Genomic DNA, 15,696 nt, shown 5'->3' on the forward strand with positions numbered 1-15,696 from the left:
GCCAAGATTAAAGTGCAATGGCTACTTGGTCTGAGGGCTGATCAGCCTTCGCAACAGAATCAGCAGCTACATTCTAATGAAAGAACTGTACTAAACTAACACTATAAGGAATGCTACTACAGTGTACAAATGAGATTTTAAAATTTAAAGTATGCCAAGTGTAGGACTACCAGCTGTGGGCTGCACAAATCCAGAAGACCACCGGATGGGAGCAAAAACCTAGAATTTTCTTTACTGCTTTGCCTGTTATCTAGTGTTCATCTGGATTTGTGCAGCCCAGATATGGTAGCCTTAATGAAGTATCTAAACAAAACAGAGTTGGAAATGAGATTTAAGTAGTGGATATGAGTGAATGGAGGGTGACTAACTCTGCGACCGGTTTTATTACAGCAGCAGTGTGAAAAGAATCCCAATCCCAGGATATTTTATTACACTCCTAGGAGTATATACAGTGAAAAACAAAATAATGCAGACTCAACAAATCTTTAAAGATATACTATATGAAGGAGCTGCATAATATTTACTTACTACTAACTTACTTACTTCATCAGTCCTCTCATTACATCTTATTTGCAAAGGACCCAGCAGAGTTTACTATTCTACTTAACTGAAGTTAGGATGGAGTTACTCTGTAATAATCAAGAAGTAATGTAGTCATAAACGAGAATGATATCCATCATTATGGTGAAGGGAAATAAAGAATTAGACCATGAAATGTTAAAATAATATTTGAATTCTGATACAGAAAACTTAAACAAAAAATTATAGTTCTATGTTAAGCATAACAAGATAGATCAGATACAAAAAAATGAAAAGGAAATGCTACATAAGGCCACTAGATGGTGGTCTAATATAACAGAAGAATGAAAAATATAGTTTACAAATGTATGTAAACAAACATGGGCAACAAATGTTTCACAAATAGTTATGTGGTATAAAAAGGGAAAGGCAGCACATCTGAGACTTTGTTGAATGACAGCAAAAGGTTTCCAAATGCATATACATGAATCATGAATGCCCACAGGGCTGGCAAGAGGAGGCAAAAGTTGGAACATGTGGGATGACTTTATCTTGCAACTGTCATGACTTACCAGTTCATGCTTATGTTGGACATTGGGACACAGGTAGATAATAGAAGTATTTGTTGCTATTTTAACATCATCACAATTTTCTGTTGACGCTGCTGATGGAAATTTCCAATGGCCGGCTCTTTTGTTGATATGTAGTTTTGTATTGGTTAATATGGATCTCTGTTAGATGCTTGTCTTAAGAAGTGATCTGAATATCACTTTAAATGGAAGGGGACTTAATGATCTCCTAAAAAGGAAATGAGTTTCCACTCCTGTAAATAAATTCTGGTACTATTATTATTATGTTATGAAAAAGGGATTATTATTATTAAAATGATGGTGGGTAATGAAAGCTGCTGATTGTTTATTATAAGTGACTGCTTTCTGCTGAAAATGCAGAAACTGTAAAAGGACTGCAGAAGGACTAAAATACAACTGCAAAAAAATTCAGTGCGTAAAATAGATAGCTAGTTAGGCAGAGAATAACAGAAGCAGCCAATGTGGCTGTATGAAAAGCTTAGTGAAAATCTAAAAACAAACAAAATGTTATGGACTCTGTCAACGAGAGGAGGTCGGCTGGCGGTGCCCAGGAGAGCCTTCTCTACCGTTGCCCCTGCCCTCTGGAATATTCTCCCCCCAGAGATGTGGCGGGCCCCTACCCTCCTGGCTTTCCGGAAAGAACTGAAGACCTGGTTCTGCCAGCTTGCATGGGGCAAGAAGAGCTTTAACCGACCTTGGGGGTGACTGGAACCCTGATGATGTTCCCCAAGCCTAATAATTTCTAGCTATCATCACTTCTTGGAAGATATTATTTATTTAGGACGAATTGTCATATTGTATTTTTAATTAATGTTTATCTTTTCTGTAAACCGCCCAGAGTCGTTTTCTAATGAGATGGGAGGTGACAAATTTGATATATAAAATAAAATAAATAAAAATGACAAATATAGGAAATGGAAAGATAAGATGTTGCTTATTTTTTTGAAGAAAAAGACAGGGGCAGAGGGGCATGGGGTTTAAGTGGGAAATGAGGGTTCCCCCCCCGGACAGGTGAAGAATAAGAGAGGAATCCCTCCCTCCATAAAGGAATGACAGTATAAATTGTAATCCGCTTCCTCTTTTGTAGTACCACAGTGTACAGTAGTCGGCCACTGAGGTAGGTCTAGCAGCATTTCCCTTGCCACCTTCACGTTCCCAAAGCAGCCCTTCCTATCCAGTGTTGAAACTCTCATTTGAAAATTCATTTATCCACTCTCAAATCAGTTTTTAAATAGCGTCAATTGTTTAAAATGTTTAAAATCTAATTACAGATTTTTGTAATTAGGTCTAATGTTTGAGTGAATAGAATGTGCACGGTGAGAAGAAAGCATACAGAGGACTGTGGGCCTCTGACGGACAATCTCTCCCCATGCTAGGCTCTGGCCCTGTGCACTACTGATACACAGCCACAATCGCCTTGCCTAGAATTCATTTGGCCCCTGGGACAAAACTGGTTTCCTTTCCCCTCCTGCCTGCCTTCTCCCTCTACAATAGGTTTGATTAAAAGCTTTGGCTTTTGCAAGCTCATGTGAATGATTCCTCGTCTAGAATACAAAACAGTGATATCCTTGTATACATTTCACACTAAATTAAGAATGTAGCAAAAAGCAGCATTTCAAAGCTTCCTTGAAATTTAAATAAAGAGTCCTGGCCCTGAGCAGCCAGATGGAGCCAGGGTGGAGCTGGGGGTAAGCATGTATTCTGGAATATTTTCACAGAATGTTAAATCACAGAAAATATCTCCCTTGTCTCCATATAAGATCACAACATGACTCCCCCGTAATGAATTCTTTACCTTGGCAATTCTCCTACTCTCTCTCAAACTGCAACACTCTCTCTCTCTTTCTGCCTTTCGCCCTAGTGTGGGAACATATGGCAATATTTGAAATGTAATTTAGGCCTTGTTGCCCACACCTGCACAGACCTCCAAGTCACTGAGCAGTATTCATGCACGCTGAGGTCATGCTCCAACACTATAGTGTCAATTGAGTTTGCTCACTCTTCTTCCAAGACAAGCCAAAAGTTCTAGCCTGCTGATTTCACATAAATTCCATTTGAATATGTAATTTATTACACGTATTTTAAGACAAAACCTTGCTAGACACTGCATCATTCACATTCAGACCTAACTAACTATTGATTTTGGAGTAATGCAATGAAGAAACAACTCAAGTTTGGAGAAAAGGTGATAGACCCTTACTTCATAATATAGAAGAATGTACTGAACTTCTTAGAAAATAAGACATTACAGGCAAGATATTTGCTACCTTATTTTTAAGTGTTAAGTTGGGTGGCACCTACATTTAAATAAATAAATAAAACTATGCAGATGTTATGCAAAATATGTAAACTGAAATAATGTAATCATGAAAAGTATTTAATCATGCACCTGTCCAGTTCATATGAAAAGAAGATGAGCAAATAAGAGGCAGGGTGCTAAATTCACATTTCCACTCAATTGCCCTTTTTTCCTTGCCTGGCTTCAGAGCCAACTCTGTATTTTCTTTATAAATAAATGCAGCAGATATGCAATCAAACACATTTGATCCAGAGTGACCCCAAATTTGCAGATGGTATAACAACAACAACATAGAATTGAAAGTAAACTCAAAGATGAACTGTTCCAAGTTACTGCTGAGCAGAAAACAGCCTGCTACAGCATCCCCAACAGGCTGTTCATCCAACTTCTGCTTAACAAATATCTGTATTAGAGCATTTACAAGACAATCTGTTCCACTGCTCAACAGTTCATGCCACTGGTTAGGTCTTCTTCATCTTTAATGTTAATGCCTTTTTTATTTGATTTAGGTCCAGTTGTTTGCCTGAAAGAAAACAATTTTAATTATATTCTGATCCAGGGAAATAGACCCCACTCCTTCAACCTTGCTTAATAATAATAATAATAATAATAATAATAATAATAATAATAATAGTAGTAGTAGTAGTAGTAGTAGTAATAGTAATAGTAATAGTAATAACAGCAGCAGAAGAAACACAAGACACTATTTTAAACTATGCATACATACACGTACACAAAACCACACACATTCTTCTAATTTGTTTGGACATAACACCACACATTTGCCTTGACTATTATCATCTTGATTTGCGTGCTGAACACAAGTTTGATGTGTGTTTCCGTTAAACCAACGAAAATTGACAATCTCATACTTCATACTGCATTGTGCTACTGTCATCTTTCATGTACTTTTAGATGAATAAGTAACTTTTTCCCAATTAGAAGGGGCATAAATGGCTAATTTCATACACTTCAGTAATCAATATTATGATTTATTTGATTTTGGCAGTATTTGTTGTAGGAACCCTGCCACTTTATTTTATAAGCTATGTTAATATGTTGTGTGCTTCTAATTTTGTTTTTTTAACAAACTATGGTTCAGCTAACAATGACTTAGCAAAATGTGTAAACACAGTCATGGTATTTATTTCCTCTTGACTTTAATGAATTTCTGATGTTTTCTGATAATAGAATGTAAATAAATAAGAAAAAGACACTAAATATTTAAGTTAAACCAATGTTTTACAACCTACTGTTTCAGCTGTAATATCTTTCATTCACATATAATTTTGATTTTATGGTCCCATTGCCTAATATTCCTTTTGTTCTGGAAAAGGCTGCATGAACAGAATGCTTATGGCAACTAGGAAAATAGAATTCTAATATATTAGGTTTCATGCTGTTTCTGTAACATAATTTATGGATTAGAACTAAGGATGCCCTAATGCAAGACACAAAGTTTGGGATTCTAAATAAATGCAGTCATTTTCCTGAAGATTAAGTCATCATACTGCCAAGAATCAACGAGGATATCTTTATTTAATAATCCATAGATTTTATAAAAGATGATTTTCAAACCCAAAACTAATTTATATCAAAAAACTGAAATCAGGTAAAATAATAGACTGAATTTAATAGAAACAAATAAAACATTTTTAATTTAGAACCCAAAGTTTAGAAAACAAAAATCAAATGCATAGCTAAATAATGGGGGAGGTTGGCCTGGCAGTAGTACTTGAGAAAAAGATCCTGAAACAATAGTTGTTTGGAAAATGAATAGAAATGTGATGTGGCTGCAAAAAAGGCTGCAAATGACTAATTCCCTTTTTCTCATAGCCAAAACTTACCTGATGCTTCCAATGAATGATTATTTTAATTTCCAGGTACCCAATGCTCTTCTTTACGGAACCTATTGTAAATGGACTGTTTGGATTCTCCCTAGAACAGTATGTCTCCTATTCTGGTGCCTAATTTACATTTATTGGGCCAGAGATTTCTGTACTCACCTCTTTTGAACTACTTTTTAAATCACATGCCCAGAAAGATCTGTTGCATATAATCCTTTTTCTGGTCAGCTTCCTTTTGTAGTATATAAATTTCCTATTCTGAGTATTCAATCAATAGCTTAATGCAGCTGACCTCTTGTGAATCTAAAGAACATGCCTAGCAGCTGGCTGCCTAACGCATTGTGCTGACATCTTTTACGACCTCAGGCTCAGCACAACCACATGAAAGACACATTTAAACTACATCCTCATGACCACACCTTTTTTGTATTCCTAGACTGCCCCAGAAGCAGCCTAAATATTCTCTATGAACTTGCTTGTTCTTATCTTGATCTGCGTCTATGTGATATAATGATTAACAGAGATAAACCAACTAGAAATTAAAACAATTTGAAATGGTAAAATAGAAAGAAAGCCATCTCTATACTTTGTACAGACGTAAGAATTCAATTCTTTAACAGCCATTTAATCATGAAAGGATTGAACCATTTTCTTTAGAGAATGTCAGAATGAATTGTTGCTAGAGTCTGCAAAAGAACTGGAGGTTTGGGAGAAAAAAAAAACAGTAAAAGATTTATAACAAGCATACATGGTGCAACCTCCCATGTAGATGGCTCCCATTCACATGCCGCCCACTGCTCTCCTGCTCCATTGATACATACCAAAAAAAGCATGAGGCGTTCAGTACCTCTTCTGAGATTGGCAGCTGAATTTTATTTTAATGTTATTGATAGGCTCATATCTTCTGCAGCACCAGAAAGCAAGAGAGAAGGATGCAGGATCATTTGCATGGTGGCCCATGTAAAAGGGAATTGCTGAGAGGCAGGCAAAACATCCCCGAATTGCCCTGTTGTTCCTTCCGGCCATCCACAGCATCTGCTGCCCTAGGTAATGCTTTATTTTTCCTTTTTAACTTAATTATTATTAAAGAAGTTTTCGACAGAATAAAAATGATACAAATTTTGAACTGAAGAAAAAAAGAATCAGGAAAAGTAATAAGTGAAAAAAAAAGAAAAAGAAAGAAAAGAGTAGTAAAGAAGCAGCTTCCAATCTTCTTAACAGTAGTTTTAAGTCCATTTATATATTACCCTTTCTCTCTAAGGTTACATCATAATTTCCTTCTTTCCATAATCTACCCTTTCTAATCATCAAATTCATAAATCACTTCATTTTTTTCTGTTTCAGCAAAAAGTCCATAAGGGGTTTCTAGTCACTAGTAGTAATGCTTTATTTTTCCTAATGGGAGGAGCATCAAGAAGCAGGAGGTGCTTCAGTGTAGTAAGGTCCAGACAAGCTGGGGATATCTTGTGGGATATGGGTACATTGACCATATTTTCTTGGAAAAAATAAAGGACAGACCTGAAAAAGGAGCAAATCTGAATGAGCTTCATCAATTTTCCATTTACAAAGGAAAATTCGAGCAAAACCAAGAAATAAATCTAAAAGACAGCTTTCTGAAATAGGACTGTCCTTTATAATAAAGGACATATGCTCACTGTAGCTACAACAGAATTTGAGGATATTGTTTGTATATATTGTTTGCATCAATAGTACTTTCAGCTCACAATTGTTGTGATAAAGGAACTGAAAATCAAGATACATCGGACCTAAAAAACAAAGAAGAAAGAATTGGGAAAACATTGAGAAGCCACAAGCTGGCATGTATTGTTTCCTGAACCCACTGACCCAATCGTGCTCGTTCCAGAGAAAAGTGCAAGCTGGCAGAAGATGCTGAACTTTGTGTCTCCCATTTTGAACGTATTCCATTCAAAGAAATCTGACATCAAATAAATATTCATACTGCATGACTTCGGGGGCCCATTTTGAGTCCCTCTCTTAGGATCCCAGCCTTCCAAGCCCTGCGGCCTCGCCCATCGCCAGAAAAGACAAGCAAATTTTTCCCCAACCGGGGAAGCTCTCCTTCCCTCCCTCCCATCCCCTCCTGGGCTGCTGAAAGGAAAGGAGACCCTCCCTGGCAGACACGGCGAGTCAAGCCGGGAGCCGACTCCGACTCCATACCTGAACGCCAGGCTTCTCGGTTGCTATGGTGACCGAAGCCGCGCGGAGGCGCGCGCTCTTCCCACGCAGGCGCAGAGGGGCGGCCTCGTGGCAATTGCGAAGGCAACGGCTCTTGTCCCAGTTTTCCGATGGCTCCCAAGCGACCCAAGGGCGGAGGTGGCGGCGGGGCTTCTGGGCCACCAGGGGCTGGCTCCAAAAATTGGGAAGCGGGGCTAGTGGCGGCCCGCTTGGAAGAGGTGCGTTGGCGGTGGAGGGGGGCACATGTTGGCCCTTGTCGCAGGAGAAGAGGTGGACCTGCTTGATAGGAAAGGGGAGGGGATGCGGTCGAAACTCGGATCTGAATATTTCCAGGGGGAACGGAGTCCTGTGGCCAATGCAGATGTGGACAGAATTACTTTGCGGGCTGAGGATTCCGGTTTCTTTCTGCCTAGAAGCATGGTTCCTAACGTGGCTTGTGGGTTTGCCCTCAGGAAATCATGGATATAATTGCAAGTCAAGGCAGCTCTCTATACCAGGAGAAGGCGCCATTTTGAAGTTGGTGTATCGTAAGAAAAAATCTTCAAGTCAAACCCAAGTCCTGGTGGACACATCTGTGCACTTTTCTTGGCATCAATAGACAGTAGTTTGCCATTGTCTTGTTTGGGGATGTTTTTTCCACTTCACCGTCTAACCTGGGATTTCCTCCTGGTCTCCCGTCTAAATATTAACCAGACCTAGGCCTGTTTAACTTCCAAGCTAAAGGGCTATTAAGAATTTCCATGTAGCTCCCTTTTTGTAATACGTGGGTTGTACTTCAGCCTGTGTTGTAGGTTGACGGTTCTCAAAATCAAAGAACATTAGTGCACTATATTAGAGTACAGCAGTAGCTTAGGTGGGTTGAAAGCAGAGTGGGAGGTTACAGACATGTAAGCAGCTGTGTAGGGTCTTTTTCCTTTGTTGAGCAGCCAATAACTGTAGGTATATTAAAATAATAAATAAATGCATCCAGATTAACATGTTTAAAAGCTGCAATACAATACCAGAGTCAAAAGAAGAAACTTTTCTTGAAGTTTTCTTGAAGTTGAAAATAAATAAAACAAGAAAGGACATTAAAAACTTTAGTTAACAGGCCAATACCATATTTGCCCGAACTGCAAAATATTGTTAAATTAAAAGTTAACTGTTCAAACCAGTTATACATACTAAAATAGAGAGTGATAGGGTGAAGCATTTCATTCATTTCATCATCACGTTCTGCACGTGAGTTGAAAGAACAACTTAATGAAATTACATATAAACAATTAAAATGTTTATATGTCATTTATATAAGCATTTATATGAATTTATATATTAGAATTGATATCATCATGGATAAACTTTATATTGATTTCTTGATAACTTGCTGCTTGGTGGAAAAATGGGAATATTGTAGCCCTATCGTAAGCATTGCTGGCCACCTGAGCTATATCTGCTATTTGCTGTGACATTTCCTTAAATTGTTTATTCATTTGCTCAGACATACCTGCCAAGTCGTTAGTTATTCCCACAGCTTGTTTATCCCATTCTGCCTTCAGTACTTTTTAAAATTGTTTTATTACTTGTCCAGTTACGTCCATATCAGGTATTTGTCCATGTCTGTGGACAGCACTTTCTTCCTCCATTGCTTCTTGTTTGTTACTGAGAAGGGATGTCTCCTCTGCCTCCTGTGGATATTCCAAATAAGTTTGATCCCCTTTCCTTTATGCAGAGTCTTAACATCCTGCTTAATTTATCTTGCCATCTATTAAAGTATCTAGTGAGGTAAACTGGCTAAATTAGAGAAAATAGCTGGGTTGAGGGAAGAGCGGATAGTTCAGCATGCCACCTTTGTCAGTGGCTAGCCGTGCCCCAAAAATGTGTCCATTAATAAAAGCATTTCATGTTTGGGAGAGAAGATGGTATTATATCAAGTTAGTATATTTCATTTGGCATAATCTATACAATCAAAGGCCTCTGCAAAGACTTCTGTCATTCTACAGTCCCATTTGTAAAAGGTTTTGATACAATATTTCCATTTTCAGTTAACCTAATTTCCTTATATTAGAACTCTTCCATTATCATTCTTGAATATTGCTACATTTGCTACACATTTTTGTGTAATTTCTCTGATCTGCAAAAGCTCACATTTTTCTTGTTAAGTGACACTCGTGACTGAGATATCTTTCTTTGTCCTTTCTTTATTTTCATTTAAGCTCCAAGAGACAAATGTCAAGGAAAGTTTGATGATGTTCCTCAAAAATTCTAAAAGCGCCTACTGTCTGATAAACTATCACCTTAACTAAAGCAGAATCACATCAAAACATTTTTGAATATACAACAATTGTTCACAGAAGGCTGTGGCTTTGTTTAATTAGCATTACATATGAACAGAATTGGCCTATGACTCTAACTTGTTGGATTGTTTCCTTTGGCAGGAACTTCTGTCATTCTACAGTCCCATTTGTAAAAGGTTTTGATACAATATTTCCATTTTCAGTTAACCTAATTTCCTTATATTAGAACTCTTCCATTATCATTCTTGAATATTGCTACATTTGCTACACATTTTTGTGTAATTTCTCTGATCTGCAAAAGCTCACATTTTTCTTGTTAAGTGACACTCGTGACTGAGATATCTTTCTTTGTCCTTTCTTTATTTTCATTTAAGCTCCAAGAGACAAATGTCAAGGAAAGTTTGATGATGTTCCTCAAAAATTCTAAAAGCGCCTACTGTCTGATAAACTATCACCTTAACTAAAGCAGAATCACATCAAAACATTTTTGAATATACAACAATTGTTCACAGAAGGCTGTGGCTTTGTTTAATTAGCATTACATATGAACAGAATTGGCCTATGACTCTAACTTGTTGGATTGTTTCCTTTGGCAGGAATTTTGGAGCTATGTGATATTCAAGTAAGGCTAATGTCTAAAGAAAAAAAATGGATCTGAATGTTAAGCATGCTTTTACAAATAACTGCAATTATATTTATACTAAACTGATTAATGTGTATTTATTTCTTCATAGGACCACCTCTTAGACTTACAAACTAAAAAAAATCAATGCAAAAAGAAGGGGAGAAAGAGTGGGGTGGAGATAAAGCATTTCTTCAAGGCCAACACAAAACCATGAGCTAGGATTTCTATCCTCTTCAGACTGAACTGATCTTGTGCTAATATATTTGTTCTTGGTCCTTCTATCCAATTGATGAGGCCAGAATGTATTGTCTGTCCTCTCTCCAGTCCAGGGAAGTTGTTCCACAGAGACAACTTTTAGATGATGTAGAGGAGACACTGGACATGTGCAGCCATTCTTTGACTGTCTAGTCCAAACTGGTTCAGTCTTATGATCAGATAGATATAGATCACTCAGACTTATCTGATTAGTTTTAATGAGTTGTACATCTAACCAGGTAAGCCTTATTATTTTCTTTATGGAAAATAAGAAATAAGCCAAATTAACAATAATAAAGTATGTTTGTATGGTATTTTACATAATTAAAATAATAGCTATTAATATATAGCATGGGTGATAGTTTCTGATTCAAAATTTACTATGTCTGATATAGCAAAAATGAAGATATTTGTAAACAAAGAGGATAACTCAGATCAAACAAAAGAAACAATCTATTAGTCATTATTTAATAATTTATCATTGCACAGCTGATAATTCCATTTGTTCTTTAATCTCTTGTAATAAATTGCATGAATGTAGTCTCAATTATATACATTATTAATGCTTCTTACTCTTATAGGCACATTGATCTAAAATGTTTATTTCTTAGTTTGTGCAAATATATCTGTATCTTACCCAAATAACAACATAGAGCAGTATTTGGTTAGCATAAATAGTAGCAAGATCTAGTAGATTTAGTAGTATAATATTGCCACCTGCTGGTAGAGTGCAGTTGCATATAAAGAAATCTGGATTCCGAGCATAGAAGCTTCTATTAAAATATAGGAGAAGGGATACCATTATACTGCACTTGTTTGTTTGTTTGTTCAATTTATGTAGTTGCCATCTCACATATGTGACTCTGGACATCTTACAGTGTTAAAAGCACAAAAAGCAATACAAAGTAACCAAAAGACCATTAAAACTTTAAAACAATAAAAACGATTGAAACCATAAAAAAACATAATCTGCGGGAGAGTGCAGTCAATCTCACTAACAGTACAGCCATTTTGCAGGCTCCACACCACCACTACCAGATCCCCAGGCCAGATGGCAAAGCCATATCTTCAGGCCCTTTTGGAAGGCGGTAAGGTCAGGGCCAGTCCGACCTCAGGGGGAATGATGTTCCAGAGGGCAGGTGCCACAGCAGAAAAGGCTTTCCTCCTGGGTCCTCTCAGATGACATTCCTTAGTGGACGGGACCTGCAACATGCCCTTTCTATCGGACCTGATGAAACAGGTAGATGTGATTGGGAAGAGGCGGTCCCTCAAATAACCCAGCCCCATGTCATGTAGGGCTTTATAGGTCATTATCAGAACCTTGAATGATGTAATGATTGTCTTTGTTTTGGATCAGGAAAATTGGATTCCCAGTGCTGCATTTGTTGTTGGGAGCAGACCTGAGGATGAACTTCACATAAAGGCACTATCTCTTGCTGTGCAGGTGCCACAGCGGAAGCTCTTCTGTCTGATTTCTTGGGAAGGATTGGTAGCACAGGTACATTGTATTTATAATTGTGGAGCAATTGTGTTAGAGCTGAGCCTGAAGCCAGGGTGCAGCTTTACCGATAACTGGGGGTGATATCTGAGAAATGCTGCTTGCTGCCAGATATTACTGATCTGAATATAGCAAAAAGAATTGGTCTGGGAGGCTCTTCTGTATGCTTGCAGTTGACAACAGGAGGAAAAAAAAATCATATTTGGAAGGTGGGATAAGTGCTTGTCACATAATTTGAGATGTAAGTGAACATTTCTCTGTTATTGCTGTTGAACTGTTTCATGGTATCTTGCAATAACCATTTTAAAGTTTGATTTAGCTTCTGTTGTACTGATCCACTGTATTGCATACACATGCCTATATCATAGCAACATATAACTGCAGTGAAATGTCCTTCCTGATATCTGCACACAAATATATTTCCATCTATCTTCACAAAGTTTGCATGTATTACTAGATAGACAACAAGCCTGAACTCAGTCTCTTATAAGCTTATAATCCCTGTGCTGTTTGTTTTCTTATAAATACCTCTTGAAAGATCTGGTTATTCTTATCAGCACAGTCAGAAAAGAAGTTATATTTTTCCAGAATATTCAAACAGCCATTGCACTATAGTTTCTATTAGCAGTTTCTTGTTTCACTTTATATTGCTTTACTATCAATTTTCTCTTACGTTGATAGGGGCTACAGTTCCAGTCAATAGCTTCAGTTAGATGATGTTTTAATATCAGTGATAGTGTATTCAGAGAAATTTTAAACATCAAACACGCAGTGTGATTCTGTGTATATATGTGAAAGGAACTTTAGAGGATAGTATTACAAACTTCAACATTCTTCGTAAAAGTCTGTGACTGGGAATCAGGGAACAACGATTTCTGTGTACTCATTCTCTGATGGTCTTATTCGAACAGTCCCCACTACACATGGTAAAACACTTTTGAAAGTGGAATTTTCTTTTGGAATATAACTATTTTTCAAAATTAAAAGAGGTCTTTCAAGCAACAAGTTTAAAAAAACTACCTGGTGAATGATCCTTCATTCCAGAAAGAAGGGAAAATTTAATTTACAGTGTAAAGATTCAAAGATATAAAGTAAATGCCAAAAAAATAGATAAGAATTTAATCCAAGAAAGTTTGAAATGAACTAAGGGACCAGACAACTTTGAAATATTTGACTTAATATTTGAAATATTATGACTTTTGCTATAAGACTTTTGAAATAATTAAAAATAAAAAAAGTATCTTCGTGGGAACAGAAATTGTTTAGTCTTTCAGAAAAAAAATAATAGGCTGTTTTTTTAAACAAAAAAGCAAAAAAAAAAGTGAGACAGAATATATGATATGGAAATGAGACAGTAGAGGGGGCTAAAGATCCCAGGAAGAGGGGGGAAAAAGAAAGAAAAGCCTGCATTTTACTTCTGAATTTGATGATTAGCAGTGACACTTGAAACATTGGAGACAGTTCAAAGGATTGGGAAAGAAGCTCATAGCCACAATGACAGCAACAATATCTGCCTATACAAATGCATTATTCAAAAAAGATTTTAAATAAGAAATTAAAGATGCAAAGGAGAATAATTTGGAAGAATTTACAGACTGACAGAATGAAGAGGTAAAACAAATCCTAACCTATGCAGAAATATCAGAAAATAAAATAGAAGTTGTGGACTATAAGACAGAGATGAAAACTAAAGTGGAAATACAAATGATAAACCAAGAGACGAAAAATGACTTGGGCAATGACTCATTATTGGCTTTACAAAAGAGGGTTGTTAAAGCCATGAAGAAACTCCTGAGATGGGAGAAAGAAAATTTGGATGGAGATCAAATTCTACAACAGCATCTTAATGAAGTAAAGATTAGAACAAAAGAAAGGAATATAAAGTTAACCTGTTTGATCAGGGTTAAAATAAGAGAGACTTTTATAAAGTTCTGGGTGCCCTTCATGGACTTTTTGCTGATCCTGGACAGAGATGCTTAGCGATTTTTGGATTCGTGGAAGGATAAGGGTTGGAATACGGGAAGAAGTGATTAGGTAATGTAATATCAAAGGGGGTAGAGAAATACTAAGTTTACTTATACTTGTTGTAAAGAAGGTTGGAAGTCACTTCTTCATATATCCTTTTTGTTTTTGTTTTCTCTCTTTCTGTACTTTTCATTTTTCTGTTCTTTATTCATTTCTTTTTGATTTTATTTCCTTTTTTACTATTGTTAAAATCGCTAATAAAAAGTATTTTTTTAAAAAGAAAAAGAAAGTGGAATTTCAAAGAGCTTATGATATGGCATGGAAGTTTCCTTTTCAGAAATGAAGTAAAAAAATATAATAGGATTTTTCTAAACCTTGGAGACCCAACATTAGGACTGTGTAGGTCATTTGAAAGTGGTGCTTCAGAATATGCAAAACCATGTACAAAACACCTTTTTTTCAAATCATTATGTACGTGGAGATATAACAAACCCCAATATAAGCATGTGAATGCAGAAAGTTAATTATATTTGTTTACCTTTTTTTTTTTGACTTCTAGATCATGGAAGCTGGAGATGTAAAAACAAAGAAGGTCAAAGACAAAGAAACACCTTTATTTTATGAGGTAAGGCAAAGCATTTTTACTACTGTTACTTGGATTAATTATTCTGATTTACTTCAGAAATTATCTCATATCTGAGATCTTGATTGGGATTTTTGCTTTTAAAGTGGTTGTTGAAAACCAGTTTCTTGACAATTAACATTTTATTTGTTTATGCATTTATTATAGGTCTAATCTGCCCAGCTTTCTAGGCTGATTACAGTTTATTAAGTTACTAAACATTTGACCATAGAAAAACATCCAAGGGTTAGCACACCTAACTCATAGTCCATATAGATGGTCCAGCAATTATTACTGTATGATCAATGTTATTGAATGCCTCTGAGAGGCTGAATAGAACCAAGAAGGGAGTACTCCCCATATCTGTTTCCCAACAATGGTCTTTGACTAGAATGACCAATGCTGTTTTCTTCCCGTGACCAGACCTGAATCCTGTTAAGGATCCAGATAATCCGGTTCTCCTAGGAAGCTGGGTAGCTAGTTCCCCTGGGCTGTATGGTGTTGACGGGAGGGATGAGAGGTTATGTCTGCAGCCCCTCATTTGTGAGATGCCTCAGGGCTCGATGCTCTCTCTATGCAATTTTCCTTTGTTTTATTATTTACAAGAATACATTAAGTCACACATCAAAAATAAAGTGTTTGCTTTATGGACTATAGAATAAAGAATTGTGGATGTCATGTACTTGTGTCAGTTTCAATTTATCTTATGGCAAATTGGGATTCTTTGGGAAAAAGTGGAGGGGTATCAATACTTTTGGCTGCCTCTGTATCTCAGGATTGTTGCAGGTGCTTCTTTTCAAGAGGAACTAGAGTATCTTAAACAGGGCCATGGCCAGCAATCTTGAAACGCAATAAGAGTAGAGAAATACATTTTATCAGTCTTATAGACAGTTCTTAAAGGCTCTTACCTGTGTTCAGTCATGCTTGCTCTTCATCTTCTTCCAGTAGTTCTCTAGGCATCTTTTCTGCCACTTCATCTGGAATTCTTCTGAAAACTAGGGGGATCT

General features: G+C 36.7%; 1 protein-coding gene across 1 annotated transcript in view; it reads left to right on the top strand.

The window, feature by feature from the left end:
* The first annotated feature begins 7,428 nt into the window (after positions 1–7,428).
* SPAG17 (sperm associated antigen 17) overlaps positions 7,429–15,696 on the top strand; it is a 119,773-nt gene continuing 111,505 nt past the window's right edge. The window contains exons 1-3 of the mRNA XM_088138620.1: positions 7,429–7,669; positions 11,962–12,102; positions 14,627–14,692. Of these exons, the coding sequence (XP_087994746.1) occupies positions 7,562–7,669; positions 11,962–12,102; positions 14,627–14,692 (315 nt within the window). The 5' untranslated portion in view covers positions 7,429–7,561. The remainder of the gene's footprint in view (positions 7,670–11,961; positions 12,103–14,626; positions 14,693–15,696) is intronic.

The sequence above is a fragment of the Python bivittatus genome, unplaced genomic scaffold, assembly GCF_059951505.1.
Source record: "Python bivittatus isolate LINGU-HERP-01145 unplaced genomic scaffold, Pbiv_v1 ctg000270_np1212, whole genome shotgun sequence".
NCBI lineage: Eukaryota > Metazoa > Chordata > Lepidosauria > Squamata > Pythonidae > Python > Python bivittatus.